The sequence below is a fragment of the Palaemon carinicauda genome, chromosome 22 (genome assembly GCF_036898095.1).
Source record: "Palaemon carinicauda isolate YSFRI2023 chromosome 22, ASM3689809v2, whole genome shotgun sequence".
Classification (NCBI taxonomy): domain Eukaryota; kingdom Metazoa; phylum Arthropoda; class Malacostraca; order Decapoda; family Palaemonidae; genus Palaemon; species Palaemon carinicauda.
In genome coordinates this window covers 121,301,553-121,319,052 of record NC_090746.1, presented here as the reverse complement: position 1 = coordinate 121,319,052, position 17,500 = coordinate 121,301,553, and the positions used below count along the sequence as shown (strand labels likewise).

Below are 17,500 nucleotides of genomic sequence, written 5' to 3'. Positions count from 1 at the left end.
GAATTTCAAAATTCCCATTTTATTACCTCCGCCAACGAAATTGGAAGGAGGTTATGTTTTACCCCCCTGTTTTTGTATTTTTGTTTTTGTGTTTGTTTGAAAACAGCTTCCTGGCCATAATTTTAATCGTGGAGTAATGAAAGTTACAGCGGTTAACTGTTGTGTAAAAAGCTGGAAATGATTAAATTTTGGAAGGTCAAGGTCAAAGGTCAAGGTCATGGTCAAGCAAAATGTCCAATTCACGATATCAGCCATAAGTTTGGACATCATTGCCACAGAGACTTCAAACTTGGTTCATATTAGAGTGTATGAACTTCCACGCCAATTAATACATATTAAGGTCAAAGGTCAAGTTCAAGGTCAGGCAAAAGATTGAGAAATAAGCCTGCCGCAGCGGAGGTCTACGCTCTACTGAGTGCTCCTCTAGTTTTGTTTGTTTTTCTTTGATACTTTCTTTAAGTGAATTTGAATAGAAAGAGAAATTAAATGTATAATTTCAGTAACTTAGAAAATTCCTTCAAGAAATTTACAAAATATTAAGGAAAGTTTATTAGATAGTATGTTCTCTTATATTATCATTTGCTTTCAATATGATAAAGTCAGCCATAAAGAGATGATGGAAACGAAGAAAATATATTCCAGTTAGAGACAAGTATAGATGGGAAAAACTGAAGAATTCTGTTTGTCTGTTGCCTTTTTCATTTTATTCTCCTTGTAAAAAACACTTGACATTTTCGTAAAATGTAATTTAGCAGACTCAGAAATGCTTTTAAGATAAAAATAAGGTTGACGGATATTTCAATCTTACTTAGTTTTAATGTACATGCAGAGTTGCAATGCATTGCAATAAAAGCAAACACCGAGCATAACAATCTAAACACTAGTAAAATGGAAATAATTTCGTTGAAAGAATACTTGAACGAATCATAAGTGTTTTTGTGCCGTGCTTTTATAAATGTAAACTCCTTCAATATTGTTCATTCGGATCGAAATAATTTCTGCCTTGTTTTTATTCTAGTCACTAGATTGAAACATATATCTTATGAAATTTATTATTTACTCAGACACAAAATATAGCTGCAAATTGTTTAATTGGCTAAATGCTCTTCTCTGTATTTTTCATATTCATAACAGCTTGTTTCAAGTTCTGTTATTTTCCTTAAACCCCCCCCCCCAAAGTGATTTTCAAAAGATATTCAATAAAAGAAAATTTTCTCCATCATCTGCTATTTAAATATACATCCCACAAAGCAAATGATAATGCAATTCCTAATTCACCCCCCAAAAAAAAAGTTATTTTCAAAATATATTCAATGAAGGAAAATTTTCTCCATCATCTGCTATTAAAACATACATCCCACAAAGCAAATAATAAAGCAATTCCTAATTCCCCCCCCCCAAAAAAAAGTGATTTTCAAAATATATTCAATAAAGGAAAATTTTCCCTATCATCTGCTATTAAAATATGCATCCCACAAATCAAATAATAAAGCAATTCCTAATTCCCCCCCCCCAAAAAAAAGAGATTTTCAAAATAAATTCAATAAAGGAAAATTTTCTCTATCATCTGCCATTAAAATATACTTCCCACAAAGCAAATAATAACGGAATTCCTAATCCCCCCCCTCAAAAAATAAGTGATTTTCAAAATATATTCAATAAAGGAAAATTTTCTCCCTCATCTGCTATTGAAATATGCATCCCACAATGCAAATAATAATGCGAGATCAAGCAATCAAAATAAACAAGCAGTTAAAACTACATTATTTAAACAAGGGGTGCCTCGTATATTTACAAGCACTAATGAAATATCATACGTCCGTTCAGTTGACCTTCCTTAGCTTATTGAAATCTCCCAAAATAATCACCAAATGGAAAGGACTAGACCCGTGCACTGTTCAGAAATACTTCGAGGTAATACGATTAAGGAACCGACGCCTAAGGTCAGTAAAGGGCTTGGAGGAAAATGTAGTATTATTCCTCCGAGGTAGTGGGTACACCTAAGGAGTATGGACCAGGCGTTCTTGGTTAGGGTGGGGGTGAAGGGGCGTAGGGTGGTGGGAGGGTTTGGTGTTTACTGGGGACAGGGCACAGACAAAGAATAACGTCGCTACTGGGAGTCCTCTCGAGTATATCGAAGTAAAAAATGAAGGATTTTAGGGGGTCCAAAGAGGGACTAAGGCCACTAGGAAACGTTACATGTTTTAATTTACTTACTCTGAATGAGCTGTGATGTTAAAATTGTGACTGTCCACTGGGCCAGGCATTTTACAGTAACAAATATATTAAGTATAATTACCTATAGAATATGTATATATATATATATATATATATATATATATATATATATATATATATATATATATATATATATATAAATATATATATGTCGTCGTCGTCGTCGTCGTCGGCGCCCACTCGTGTCCGAGTATTGGGTTCTGTAGTTAGCCATCAGCCTCCTATCAGAAGAAGGGTGGAGGAAACGACAGAATGCCAGTAGCTGGGTATATTGTTTTGGGTGGTCGTGGCTTTGCAACGGCCACGCACACACACTTGGCCCACATCGTTTTCATATATATATATATATATATATATATATATATATATATATATATATATATATATATATATATACACACACACACGCACACACACACACACACACATATATATATATATATATATATATATATATATATATATATATATATATATACATATATATATATATATATATATATATATATATATATATATATATATATATATATATATATATATATATATATATATATATATATATATATATATATATATATATATATTTATGGACAAAATTAGTCCCTTTATTCAGTACATCAATTGAACAAGGATAGTTAGAACGGAAAAATACATCGAATTATGCTTGTTTACAAGATATATCCCTGATGCTGTCATTCAAAGTTTCTTACTTTGCAACAAATTAATTCTTAACGTAGCCAGTAAAATCACTTCATTTGAAATAGCTGATTTAACATAGCCATGTAATTTAACCGTGAATTTGAGTTCTCATTGAATCTGATTTCTTTGAAATTTTTTTTCGACGATTTCTATATCTAGTAGGCCAGTGTGTAATTCAAATTTATTTATATATATCTCATTTGAGAATTACCCTTTATTAATTTTGTTCCCCAATCATGATTTAGTTATGTTGATAATCTCGAAGCTAGATGCTTGATATTCCTGAAGGCATCAATGGTAAGAAAGCAAAAGAAAGTATCAACAATAAAACATAATGCATAAATACTGATTCAAAACATTAATTATCATTTATTGAGTAAAATCACACGTGTCCACAGAGACAAGATACAAATAAAAAAGCTCAGAGCTTTTATTAGAACTGAAAGGATAATTCTTTTTGCTTTATCATATTCAATTTACTCCGTTCCCTTCATCATACGAAAAGAAACAGATAATAGGTTTGTCGTTACAATTAATCTCTATGACAGTCTTCACATGGAGTAAAAAGCGAACAACAGCAAACCGGTCTCATACCTTGACAGTGACGAAGGAGGAAGTGAAATATTAAGATTAACAACTGAAAACAAAGCCGGGAAGAAACGCTCCAACTAGTCACACCAATAACTGATAATGACGACGATAAAGCACTTAATTATCTTGAGGAATTATTCCAGGGTGGCATCCTTTCAAGTGGCGTCCCCTGGAAACTTGCGGCATTTTGGGGGGGCTGGGCCACCTAGGGCACCTGCCACAAACTAATAGGGAATCTAGACGGGGGTTCCTGCAAGGCAATTTATGCCCCGCTGAGAAGGTATTATGACGACCCCTCTCCGCATTAGCTTCATATCACTCATTACTTTTCCATCAACTGGTTAGAAATGGAAAGAGGTTGACTATAATCCATTCTTTTTAGTGAGGCAGATTTACACCGACTCGCAAGGGTGCCCTTTTAGCTCGGAAAAGTTTCCTGCTCGCTGATTGGTTGAATGAGATTATTCTAACCAATCAGATAGCAGAAAACTTTTCCAGAGTTAAAAGGGCACCCCTGCGAGTCGGTGCAAATCTGCCTCAATAAAAAAAAAATGACTATAGACACATATGGTTGATGTTACTGGAGTTGAAGACTGTTGGTGGTTCTAATAATTTATAGTTATAATGTGCTTTTAGTTGTCAAAATAGTACCGTATTTTCTATGACCTTACTTTCTATTTGCTTTAAATCATACAGTCAAAATACGACAGTGTTACGTGAAATTATATGCTTCATGGGGATGACGATGAATTTTTCATTGACCAATGTGAATAAGGTATGTTTTGGAGAGGGAAAAGTTCCAAAGGAAGGTGTAAGAGGGATAAATATGCTTTTAAATAAATTTTGATTATAAGAGTTCCAGGGGAATTTCATTACTTCCACTTTCTACAAAGGTGTTTAGTAAGAATTAGCTATGAAAAAAAAAAAAAATTGCATAAGTTGATATTAGGGGACAAGCGTGTATTTTGAAACGGTATATAAATGCATTTAATTATTCAATATACTTGTATAATAAGTATAAGAGTAAATAGAAAATCCTACACGTTGTGTTATGGGTTTTTATACCATGAACGATAAAGATATAATGGAAATGGTTTTGTGTATGTACGTCATTAAAGCGAATCACTTAGAGGGATTGAAACAATTGTAATAAAGTTATATTCTAAACATTTAAGCTGTTTGATGTAATAGTTTCATCGATATTGAGATGAGCCAAGCAAAGAAGAGCTACATATGTGCCTTAAACTGTTTGATGTCTAATAGTTTCACCGATATTGAAATGAGAAGAGCCAAGCAAAGAAGAGCTACATGTGTGCCTTAAGCTGTTTGATGTCTAATAGTTTCACCGATATTGAAATGAGAAGAGCCAAGCAAAGAAGAGCTACATATATGCCTTAAGCTATTTGATGTCTAATAGTTTCACCGATATTGAAATGAGATAAGCCAAGCAAAGAAGGGCTACATATGTGCCTTAAGCTGTTTGATGTCTATTAGTTTCACCGATATTGAAATGAGATGAGCCAAGTAAAGAAGGGTTACATATGTGCCTTAAGCTGTTTTATGTCTAATAGTTTCACCGATATTGAAATGAGATGAGCCAAACAAAGAAGGGCTACATATGTGGCTTAAGCTGTTTTATGTCTAATAGTTTCACCGATATTGAAATGAGATGAGCCAAGCAAAGAAGAGCTACATATGTGCCTTAAGCTGTTTTATGTCTGATAGTTTCACCGATATTGAAATGAGATGAGCCAAGCAAAGAAGGGTTACATATGTGCCTTAAGCTGTTTTATGTCTAATAGTTTCACCGATATTGAAATGAGATGAGCCAAGCAAAGAAGAGCTACATATGTGCCTTAAGCTGTTTTATGTCTAATAGTTTCACCGATATTGAAATGAGATGAGCCAAGCAAAGAAGGGCTACATATGTGCCTTAAGCTGTTTTATGTCTAATAGTTTCACCGATATTGAAATGAGATGAGCCAAGCAAAGAAGGGTTACATATGTGCCTTAAGCTATTTTATGTCTAATAGTTTCACCGATATTGAAATGAGATGAGCCAAGCAAAGAAGGGTTACATATGTGCCTTAAGCTGTTTTATGTCTAATAGTTTCACCGATATTGAAATGAGATGAGCCAAGCAAAGAAGCGCTACATGTGTGTCTTAAGCTGTTTGATGTCTAATAGCTCCACCGATATTGAAATGAGAAGAGTCAAACAAAGAAGAGCTACATATGTATGGTTATGAGACAAGAAAAGGGGTCTTAAATGCATTGTGTAATGGTTGGTACTTGCATATAATGCTGGAATAGTACTTGCAAGTGATAAGAAACTGAGTAGACTAATGAAAAACTGAAAGATTTACTAAAATGGACAGCCGAGTTAAATGTTGGCGTGATAAAAACTATTTAGGTAAGGGAAACCTAGAAAATAGATGGTAAAAACATGAGATTTGATTTAATATATTTACCTAGATTCATTCTTAGCTGATGTCGGAGACTAAGAGTGGTCAATAAATCATATACAGTAGTTTAGTCACGTGTTGAGGTCATATAGTTTATACGTAATTTATGAATGATGACAAAAAATGACTTCAATCAATAACAGTTAATTTACAAAAACAATACCTTCACAGTACTTCACAATATGTATATATATGATTTAAAAACTATATATAATGAAAACAAAAAAGTTATGAACTAATCTACTGCATTGTATTTAAAGATACAGAATTTATTTTTGAGATATTATATAAAAGAAAATCATGTTGAAGTAACAAGGTTAGTTTTGTAAAGGGAGAAATCAGCTTACTAAATTAGGGTTTTCCCACATTAAGATAAAGGAGTTTACAAATAGGAATATCTATCAGCTCTTACTATATTATCATAGGTTACGAAGTAAAGATTAAGATGAGAGATTAATAGAATACATTTGTATTTCAACGTATATCATACGCGTGTGTGGTCGAACTATGCGTTTCGATCTGATTTCAGATTATTAATTTCTCCATTTTTAATTTCCTACAACAATCGTCACATTCAAGAACTTATATGAAGACATACTACATACTACTAAGTATCTTCCATCTTCGATACAGCATATTTCATCATAAGAGAAATCACAGCGCACATTTAATTGTTTAGGAAACCGTCATTGTTGCTTCTGCCAGTATCAGATGGAACATTCCAAAGCAGAAAACATCTGTTATTACATCCTGTTTGTTCTCCTTTATGGAAATGCTACGATTTTTTATGGAAATAAATGATTGCTCGTCCCTTTAGGGTAAACATCATCAATTTTAATTGGATGTTGTGCTAAATCGCTCGTGATTCCGCTGTCAACGGGAGGAGGAGGAGGTTGCCAATTCGTTCATATTCAAGAGTCAATAAATATTATGCATGCACTCGAGGCGAATGCAAACACGACTCGACGCTCTCGGGAACTGGCGATCAAGATTAAGTAGGTCACCGTGAATAATGGCTTCTCTTCATAAGGTAAGACATAAGTATTTTGTGAAAGGGGGCATTCTTTTCTTGGCCAGATCTTGTTATCTTTTTATTATAAAATAGGATTTGCAATATGTTCGCTAAAGGTAGTAGGTTGGCCAGGTCACCAACCAGCCGTTGAGATACAACCGCTAGAGTGTTATGAGGTTCTTTGACTGGCCAGGCAGAACTACATTGGATCCTTCTCTCTAGTTACGGTTCATTTTTCTTTTGCCTACCCATACACCGAATAGTCTGGCCTATTCTTTACAGATTCTTCTCTGTCCTCATGCATCTAACAACACTGAGGTTACCAAACACTTCTTCTTCACCCAAGGGGTTTACTACTGCAATGTAATTGTTCAGTGGCCACTTGCCTCTTGGTAAGGGTAGAAGAGATTCTGTAGCTATGGTAGGCGGTTCTTCTAGGAGAAGGACACTTCAAAATCCAACCATTGTTCTCTAGTCTTGGGTAGTGCCATAGCCTCTGTACCATGGGCTTCCACTGTCTTGGGTTAGAGTTCTCTTGCTTGAGGGTGCACTCGGGCATACTGTTCTATCTTGTTTTTCTTCCTCGTGTTTTGTTATCCTCGTGTTTTGTTAAAGTTTTATAGTTTAAATTCATATTTCAATGTTGTTACTGTCCTTAAAATATTTCATTTTTCCTTATTTCCTTTCCTAAATGGGCTAATTTCCCTGTTGGAGCCCCTGGGCTTATAGCATCCTGCTTTTCCTACTAGGGTTGTAGCTTTGCAAGTAATAATAATAATAATAATAATAATAATAATAAATATATTTGATTGATGTTTAGCAATACGCTGACACCAAAACAAGCGAGGGAAGTGGGGCTTGTGTTCACTGAAAGGTTGTTTTCTTTTCATAAGATTTCTTCAAACTAGATTGATTTTTTCAATAAGTGACGGGCTTGTTTCTAGAAAAAGGATCACTTCACACTTGCAATGGCCGTCTACACTGTGAACATAGTATCTCGGTATGATAAGAAGACAACAACAACAATAATTTCTAGATTCTGATTGTATCGAAAATTTTAGTTTCAATCATTACTAACCACGTTCAATTTCTAACTTTATTTTTCGATTTCATGTTTTTTATTGTTTTATCAAATTATCTCATATAAGAAGGTTAAATTTTTCTAAGTGAAATATGTGACGTGAATAAGCTATGTACTTACATTATTTTCTCGATCTTAACAGACTTTGTAAAGAGTGTTGCATATCGAATTAGATAATTTCTTTAAAAACAATCAAGGGAGATTGATTTCCTTTAGCGAAAATATAGCAAATTCTAAATCATAATAAAAAGATAACACGATCTGATATATGATAAGGTTAATGCTCGTATTACAAGAAAAACAATCAGGCGAAATAGAAGTATTATGATCAGTCCTATGAAAAATTATATATCCATAGACATTGATACGTACTAATCTGATTTTCCCTCTTCATACATTTAATAGTTTGGACTAACTATATTTTCTTGATTGTCTAAATGATTTACCTTCATGATTGTTACGAAATTAAACTTTTTCTATGGTAGAAAGGTTGGGTTACAGATTTATTTCAATAAACCTGGGTTCTGAATGCTTACTTTTACCATTTGCCCCGGGAAATATTTAAAAAAAAATTCGTTTCAATCTTCTTTAAGATAATGCAATTCACATAATACAGTATAATCAACAGCAGAGGTTACGTTTGAGCTCAAAAACATAAAAAAAAGATGGGATGGACCATCATTTTTTTCTAGGCCTTTGCTATAAAATTTGAGTAGAATGATCTCTTTCATAGATTTTCTGTTTGTTTTTTAGTTTTGTCATTTTTTCCACTTAAATAGTACTTATATATATGTATATTTATATATATACATATGTATATATATATATATATATATATATATATATATATATATATATATATATATATATATATATATATGTATATATATAAATATATGTATATATATAAATATATATATATATATATATATATATATATATATATATATATATATATATATATATATATATATATATATATATATATATATATATTTCATATTAATCACAGTTAATTCAGTAATCGTAATTTTGTATACCTCTAACTTGTCATTAATCCTAATCTCTGGTTGAAATAATAAATAGTGTTAAAATATATGGTTCTTGCTTACATTTATGAAATTTTATTTAGCATATATTAATCATTGATATCGATGACTTAGTATAGCTTCAGAATTAAGATACCTAATAACAAAATATTTATGATTTACGAGAATCAGGTTAATACAATTATATCCCTCGTAATCTACAAGAAAATACTGAAAACTGTCTGTTTTCACTTGCAATCTAAATATTAATTCGTGCTACTTATACTCTAATTATTACAATTTTATACAAAATTCACAAACCAGGTGCACTTATTTTCTTTACTTATTGTTCTTCTTGATAAAGTAATTAACAGGTAAACAGCATTAAATAAGATTATGTAAATACCTATGTTAGTTTATTCTAGAACTTACGCTACCCAATTGTTTTGATCAGCATACCTTATCTCCAGCAGTTACTTTATCCCAGCCCCAATTTTCAAGCTCCCAAGAACGGCACACACCGAATAGTCTGGCCTATTCTTTACATATTTTCCTCTGTCCTCGTACACCTGACAACACTGAGATTACCAAACAATTCTTCCAACTGCACTGTAATTGTTCAGTGGCCACTTTCCTCTTTGTAAGGGTAGAAGAGACTCTTTAGCTATGGTAAGCAGCTCTTCTAGGAGAAGGAGACTCCAAAATCAAACCATCGTTCTCTAATCTTGGGTAGTGCCATAGTCTCTGTACCATGGTCTTCCGCTGTCTTGGGTTAGAGTTTTCTTGCTTGAAGTTCGGGCATACTGTTCTAACTTATATCTTAGTTCTCTTCCTCTTCCTCTTGTTTTGTTAAAGTTTTTTATAGTTTATAAAGTGATATTTATTTTGATATTATTGCTATTCTTGAAATATTTTATTTTTCCTTGTTCCCTTTCCTCACTGAGCTATTTTCCCTGTTGGAGCCCCTGGGCTTATAGCATCCTGCTTTTCCAACTAGGGCTGTAGCTTAGCAAGTAATAATAATAATAATAATAATAATAATAATAATAATAATAATAATAATAATAATAATAATAGTGAAACTCTCAATTCCTGAGAGCAGTTAGAACTGACGATTCAACTATCCTACGATATAAAATTTTTTGCTCTTCATTTCACTCATAGTTTATTAGTCTTAAAACTTTTCACCGGTACACTGTTAAAAAACCGTAATTTTAATCGGAAATTTGCCCTAAATATATAATGTTCTCATCCGCATTTCAGTAAAATACAGGCGACCGTAATTTCACCATACTTTATTATTATCATTTACGGGTTGGTGGCCGTAATATCTCTCCTTTACGTCAATAGATCCGTTTTTAAAACGGTAAAAATCTTGGAATAAAAGTTGCCAGACATTTGCCGGTTTTATAATGTCAATTTTTAACAGCATGGTAATGTTTTCCAAATGAAGTTACCTATAAAAGATTTCACTATAGTCATTTTTTTTAGCGAGGCACACTTGCAACGACTTGCAGCCGTGCCCTTTTAGCTCGGAAATGTTTCCTGATCGCTGATTGGTTGGACATGATAAATCTAACCAATCAGCGATCATGAAACGTTTCCGAGCTAAAAGGGCACCGCTGCGAGTCAGTGCAAATGCGACTCAAAAAATAATTGAGTATAGTTAATGACTGTTCAACAACACAGAGGACTTTTTCTCAAAAAAAAAAAAAAAAAAAAAAAAATTAGTATAGTTAATTATTGTTCAACTACACACAAGACTTTTCTCAGAAAAAAAAAAAAAAAAATTGAGTATAGTTAATGATTGTTCAACTACACACAAGACTTTTCTCCTGGAATTCGGTTGACACAGAAAGACTACTTTCAATGTTTCTCCCCAGCACACCATTTCCTTCGCACTGATGGCGATTCTGGGACTCAGCCTGGTCTTGGAAACAAACTCTGAACTCGTTGTGGAAGTCCGACCTGCTGGAGCATACATGGATGCAATCCACGACCAACTGAGTATGTCAAACTTTTTTTTTTTTTTTTATTTTATTTTATCAATTTATTTTGAAGTGAGAATAGTGTTTATATAGTTATGAATTTGAAGGGTTTGTAAAATAAATAACATTCCTTGATATAATGTGAGCATATTTAAAAATCAACATTAATTTGTCCAAGCTTAAACATATTGTTATATGTGAAGAATTTGTAAATCAAAATAACTTTCCTTGATATAATGTGAGCATATTAAAAAATCATCATTAATTTATCCGAGCATGAAGAAATTGTTATATATTAAGAATTTGTAAATCAAAATAACTTCCCTTGATATAATGTTAGCCTATCCAAAAATCATCATTAATTTGGCCGAGCATAAACATATTGTTATATATGAAGAATTTGTAAATCAAAATAACTTCCCTTGATATAATGTTAGCCTATCCAAAAATCATCATTAATTTGTTCGAGCATAAACATATTGTTATATATGAAGAATTTGTAAATCAAAATAACTTCCCTTGATATAATGTTAGCCTATCCAAAAATCATCATTAATTTGGCCGAGCATAAACATATTGTTATATATGAAGAATTTGTAAATCAAAATAACTTCCTTTGATATAATGTTAGCCTATCAAAAAATTGTCATTAATTTGGCCGAGCATAAACATATTGTTATATATGAAGAATTTGTAAATCAAAATAACTTCCCTTGATATAATGTTAGCCTATCCAAAAATCATCATTAATTTGGCCGACCATAAACTTAATTGTTGTATATGAAGAATTTGTAAATCAAAATAACTTCCCTTGATATGTTAGCCTATTCAAAAATCATCATTAATTTGTCCAAGCATAAACTTATGGTTATATACGAATAAGAATAACGCACATGATAAGATAACGTAATGTTTTATACAGCATGCTCAAAAGAAAATCTCTATTCTTATTTATACATAAAAAGTGCTGAGATGGTGAAAATACAAAAAAAAAAAAAAAAAAAAAAAAAAAAAAAAAAAAAAAAAAAAAAATGTAAGGAAGTACAATTATTTAATTTATATCACTATAAAAAAGATTTTTATGAAAGGATCGATTAAAAGAATGGTAGTCTTTCTAGAATGATAATGTTGATAATAACAATAACGATAATAATAATAATAATAATAATAATAATAATAATAATAATAATAATAATAATAATAATAATAATAATAATAATAAATGATAAATAGTAAAAATAATAATGATAAGGATAATGAAAATAATAATGATAATAATAATGATAATGATAATTATCATCAACAATGTTCTAATAAATAGCAACATTGAGATCATAACTATAATTAAATCTCCCTCTCCCCCCTTTTGACCTGCAGCTGTGGTTGATGTGATGGGAAACAGCCGAGGGAAAAGATCTCCTGGACAAGCCGAGAGCAGTAAGTAACAAAATTGGGGCCTTTTCGGTTTGACTGCCGCAAAAATTATGAAACCAAAATACACCTTTTTAATGCAGTTTTTTATACTCTTTCCGAAAATGTAATTATTTTTTTTTCGAGAAATTGAAAATAAAAAAGTTATGGTTATTTAAATGTGTTCATTCCTTATGTATTTGTTAAGAACATAAAATTTAATTTTTTTTTTTTTATAAAGTTATGGGTATTTAAAGGTGTAAGGTTAGGTTAGGGTAGACGTTAGGTTAAGTTAGGGCCTTTTCGGTTTGACTGCCGCAAAAATTATGAAACCAAAATGCACTTTTTTAATGCAGTTTTTTATGCTCTTTCCGAAAATGTAATTATTTTTTTTCGAGAAATGGAAAATAAAAAAGTTATGGTTATTTAAATGTGTTTATTCCTTATGTATTTGTTAAGAACATAAAATTTAATTTTTTTTTCTTTTTTTATAAAGTTATGGGTATTTAAAGGTGTAAGGTTAGGTTAGGGTAGACGGTAGGTTAAGTTAGGGCCTTTTCGGTTTGACTGCCGCATAATTATGAAACCAAAATATACTTTTTTAATGCAGTTTTTTGTGCTCTTTCCGAAAATGTAATATTTTTAACGAGAAATGGAAAATAAAAAGGTTATGGCTCGTTAAATGTGTTTATTCCCTATGTATTTGTTAAGAACAAAAAATTATTATTTTTTTTTTTTAAGTTATGGCTATTTAAAGGAGTTAGGTTAGGTTAGATTAGACGTTAGGTTAGGTTCGAAATCTTTAAAAACACGTTTTTTTTTCTTTTAAAGTTATGGCTATTTAAAGGAGTTAGGTTAGGTTAGATTAGACGTTAGGTTAGGTTCGAAATCTTTAAAAACACGTTTTTTTTTCTTTTAAAGTTATGGCTATTTAAAGGAGTTAGGCTAGGTTAGGTTAGACGTTAGGTTAGGTTAGGTTAGGTTAGATTAGACATTAGGTTAGGTTAGGCTAGGTTAGGTTATACGTTAGGTTAAGTTAGGTTAGGTTAGGTTAGGTTAACTTGCCTCTCTTAGATAGTTGTTGTAGTCCACAACCGCGTCATGACTAATACACAGTTTCTCAACAAATGCATAGGAAATAACCATCTTTAACTGGCCATAACCTTTTTATTTTTCATTTCTCGAAAATAAGAATTTCATTTTCGGAAAGAGCATAAAAAACGGCATTCGAAAAGTGTATTTTGGTTTCATAGTTTTCGCCGTAGTGAAACTGAAAAGGCCCTAACATAACCTAACATCTAACCTAACCAAGCCTAACCTAACCTAACGTCTAACCTAACCTAACCTAACTCCTTTAAATAGCCATAACTTTAAAAAAAAAAAAAAAAATTCTAAATTTTGTGTTCTTAACAAATACATAGGGAATAAACACATTTAAATACCCATAACTTTTTTACATTTCACTTCTCGAAAAAAATGATTACATTTTCGGAAAGAGCATAAAAAACTGCATTAGAAAAGTGTATTTTGGTTTCATAGTTTTTGCCGCAGTGAAACCGAAAAGATCCTAAAATTGAAATGTAAAGCAAAGAGACGTCCGAATAAAATAAGATTATTTTTTAATTGAATAGACATTGTAGCAAATGGAGCTGGTTATTTATGGGCTATTCACGGTCTTTACTGATTAAGTCCCTATTTCGATTTGTTTGCCCAATATATTCATGATTTCCACTTCTTTTTATTATGAATATTTGTTGTGTTTCCTATATTATCAATATTTCTTTACGTTAATATCATAATTTCTCGTTTTGATATATATATATATATATATATATATATATATATATATATATATATATATATATATATATATATATATATATATATATATATATATATATATATATATATATATATATATATATATATATATATATATTGTGACGGGCCGAGAGAGGATGTGAACTCAAAGGCAGATTGGAAACGACTGAGTTATATTATTATAGACCACTCTCCTTTATATACAAAACGGCAAGGCAACAGGACATGGCATGTTCGAGAGACAGACAAAGTTCAGAGGAAAACCGGAGACATGATCATTCAGGTTCTTTTTAGTGCGAGGGAAGAGCGCAGATACAAGCATAATATATACAATAGGAATTATGTACAATTGTATGACACACGGTTGGTACATGGCTCCCCCCCTAAAAATGACATACTGTACATGTTAAATAGGGCGCCCTGATCTAGAGAGGCGAACTGTAGGCGGGTCATCTGGCAGAAGATAAGCAGGTTTTAGACGATCAATGGAGACCCAGTCTTCTTTGCCCCGAATGTTTAGGAGGAATGCTTTCGGACTGCGTCGGATCACAAGGAAAGGGCCTGTGTAAGGGGGCGTTAACGTTGGCTTGCTGGTGTCGTTGCGCAGGAAGACGTGCGTTGCAGAGTGCAAGTCCGTTGGTATGTGATGCTTTGCTGGGGGCTTGTAAGTCTGGCGGCACGGAGTAAATTTTCCCACGACGTGACGTATGCGCTGGAGATCGTCGGAGGAGGTTGAAGGAAAAAACTCGGCAGGGACGACCAACGAGTCGCCATACACCATTTCGGCTGCCGAGACGTCGAGGGCGTCTTTAGGAGTGGTCCTTAGTCCAAGGAGGACCCAGGGAAGCTGAGTAAACCAGTTGCAATCCTTGCAGCGGGACATCAAAGCTGCTTTGAGGGTGCGATGAAAACGTTCAACCATTCCATTGGCAGCGGGGTTGTAGGCCGTTGTCTGATGTAGGGTGATGCCCAGGAGATTCACTAATGACGTCCATAATTGAGAAGTGAAAGTGGTTCCCCTGTCAGAAGTAATATGCTCAGGGATACCGAATCTTGAAATCCATCCAGAGAGTAAGGCGGATGTACATGAGGCGGACGTTGCAATTTCCATGGGAATGGCTTCAGGCCAACGAGTGGAGTGGTCGATGACGGTAAACAGGTAACGATGTCCTTGTGATATGGGTAGGGGGCCTACAACGTCGACGTTAATGTGTGCGAAACGACGCTGAGGTTGAGAAAAGGTGCCCACTCCTGAATCCGTGTGTCGATGTACTTTGGAAGTTTGGCAAGAAGTACAGGCAGGGACCCAATCCTTAGCATCCTTAGAAATGCCGTGCCAAATGAACTTTGCCTTAAGCAGCTGTGCAGTAGAACGGCACGAGGGATGTGAAAGGCCGTGGATGAAATCAAACACCTGTCGGCGCATGGGAGCAGGAATCCAAGGTCGCGGTCTACCAGTACTGACATCACAGAGGGTGGTGGTGTTGGAGTTTTCGAGGGGAAAATCCTCCCAACGGAGGGACGTGCAGGATGTCCTACAAGCTTGATACTCTGGATCCTGTCGTTGGGCTTCAGCCAGGGCGTTGTAATCCAATCCCAGTTGAACGGCAGCCAACGTGTTTCTTGACAGGGCATCGGCAACGGGATTCATTTTCCCAGGGACGTATTGGAGGGTGCAATTGTATTCAGCCACGGCGGAGAGATGTCGGCGTTGACGGGCGGACCAGGCGTCAGACTGTCAAGTGAAGGCGTGCACCAGAGGCATGTGGTCTGTGCGAACGACGAAGGGCGTACCTTCTAAGAAATGGCGAAAGTGACGGACAGCAAAGTGCACCGCCAGCAATTCTCGATCGAAGGTAGAATAACCTGATTCTGCCTTGGACAGTTTTCTGCTGAAGAAGGCCAAAGGGTGGGGCGAGCCTTTGACCACCTGCTTGAGTACTGCACCAATAGCGACGTCGCTGGCATCGGTGGAGAGAAGGAGAGGGGCGTGTGGGATAGGAAAAGTGAGAGCCGCAACAGTTGATAGGGCCTTCTTTGCATTGCAGAAGGCCGCTTCTTGAAGGGGACCCCACTTCAAGTCCTTTGGCTTTCCCTTGAGGGAGGCGTAGAGGGGAGCAAGAGTGGCGGCAATGGCTGGCAGAAAACGGTGATAATAGTTGATCATGCCCAAGAATTCCTGCAGAGCTTTGACGGTCGAGGGCGTGGGGAAATTCTGAACGGCTGCTACCTTCTCAGGGAGGGGATGGACTCCTTCAGGAGTGATACGGTGCCCTAAGAACGACACTTCGTTGGCGCCAAAGGTACACTTGTCGTACCAGACTACAAGGCCGTTTTGTTGCAGGCGGTCGAGCACGATGCGCAGGTGACGGAGGTATTCCTCTTTTGAGGAGGAGAACGCAAGTATGTCGTCCACATAACATACACAGAAAGGGAGGTCCCCTAAGATGCCATCCATGAGACGTTGAAACGTTGCCCCAGCATTACGAAGGCCAAAACAGGAGTAATTGAAGGTGTATGTGCCAAATGGATTGGTGATGGCGGTCTTGGGGATGTCTTCTGGGTTCATAGGCACCTGATAATACCCCTTCAGGAGGTCGAGCGTAGAGAAAACCTTTGCTTTGTGCAGGTAGGAGGTTACATCGGCAATGTTTGGGAGGGGGTAGTGATCCGGTTCTGTTTGCATGTTCAGGCGCCTGTAATCCCCGCACGGACGGAGGGAGCCGTCTTTCTTCAGAACGATGTGTAAGGGTGACGACCATGGGCTGGAGGCCTTTTGGCAAAGGCCCATTTTCTCCATTTCGGCGAACGTCTGTTTGGCGGCTGCCAATCATTCCGGTGCCAGACGTCTGAATTTTGCGAAGACTGGGGGTCCCGTCATCTTGATATGGTGATAAATACCGTGCTTTGCAGGAACCGTGGGCTTTTGGCGAAGTTCTGGACGGAAAACTTCCGGGTACGACGTGAGGAGGTGGGCGTAGGCATCCGTGGGTGCGCTGATGTGGAGAGCGAGGTTAGAGGGGGCGGGTTGAAGAGGTGTCGACAAGTACGAGTCTGCGTTGACCAATCGTCGGTGGGCGACATCGACCAGAAGGTGGAAATGAGAGAGGAAATCCGCACCGAGGATTGGCATTGTGACGTCAGCAACGAGAAACTTCCAATTGA

The 17,500-nt window shown here is 35.0% G+C and overlaps 1 protein-coding gene across 2 annotated transcripts in view; it reads left to right on the top strand.

The window, feature by feature from the left end:
• The first annotated feature begins 6,874 nt into the window (after nt 1–6,874).
• LOC137616259 (uncharacterized) overlaps nt 6,875–17,500 on the top strand; it is a 20,358-nt gene continuing 9,732 nt past the window's right edge. For both annotated transcript variants that reach the window (XM_068345879.1, XM_068345880.1), the window contains exons 1-3: nt 6,875–7,025; nt 11,000–11,123; nt 12,482–12,541. In XM_068345879.1, the coding sequence (XP_068201980.1) occupies nt 7,008–7,025; nt 11,000–11,123; nt 12,482–12,541 (202 nt within the window). In that variant the 5' untranslated portion in view covers nt 6,875–7,007. The remainder of the gene's footprint in view (nt 7,026–10,999; nt 11,124–12,481; nt 12,542–17,500) is intronic.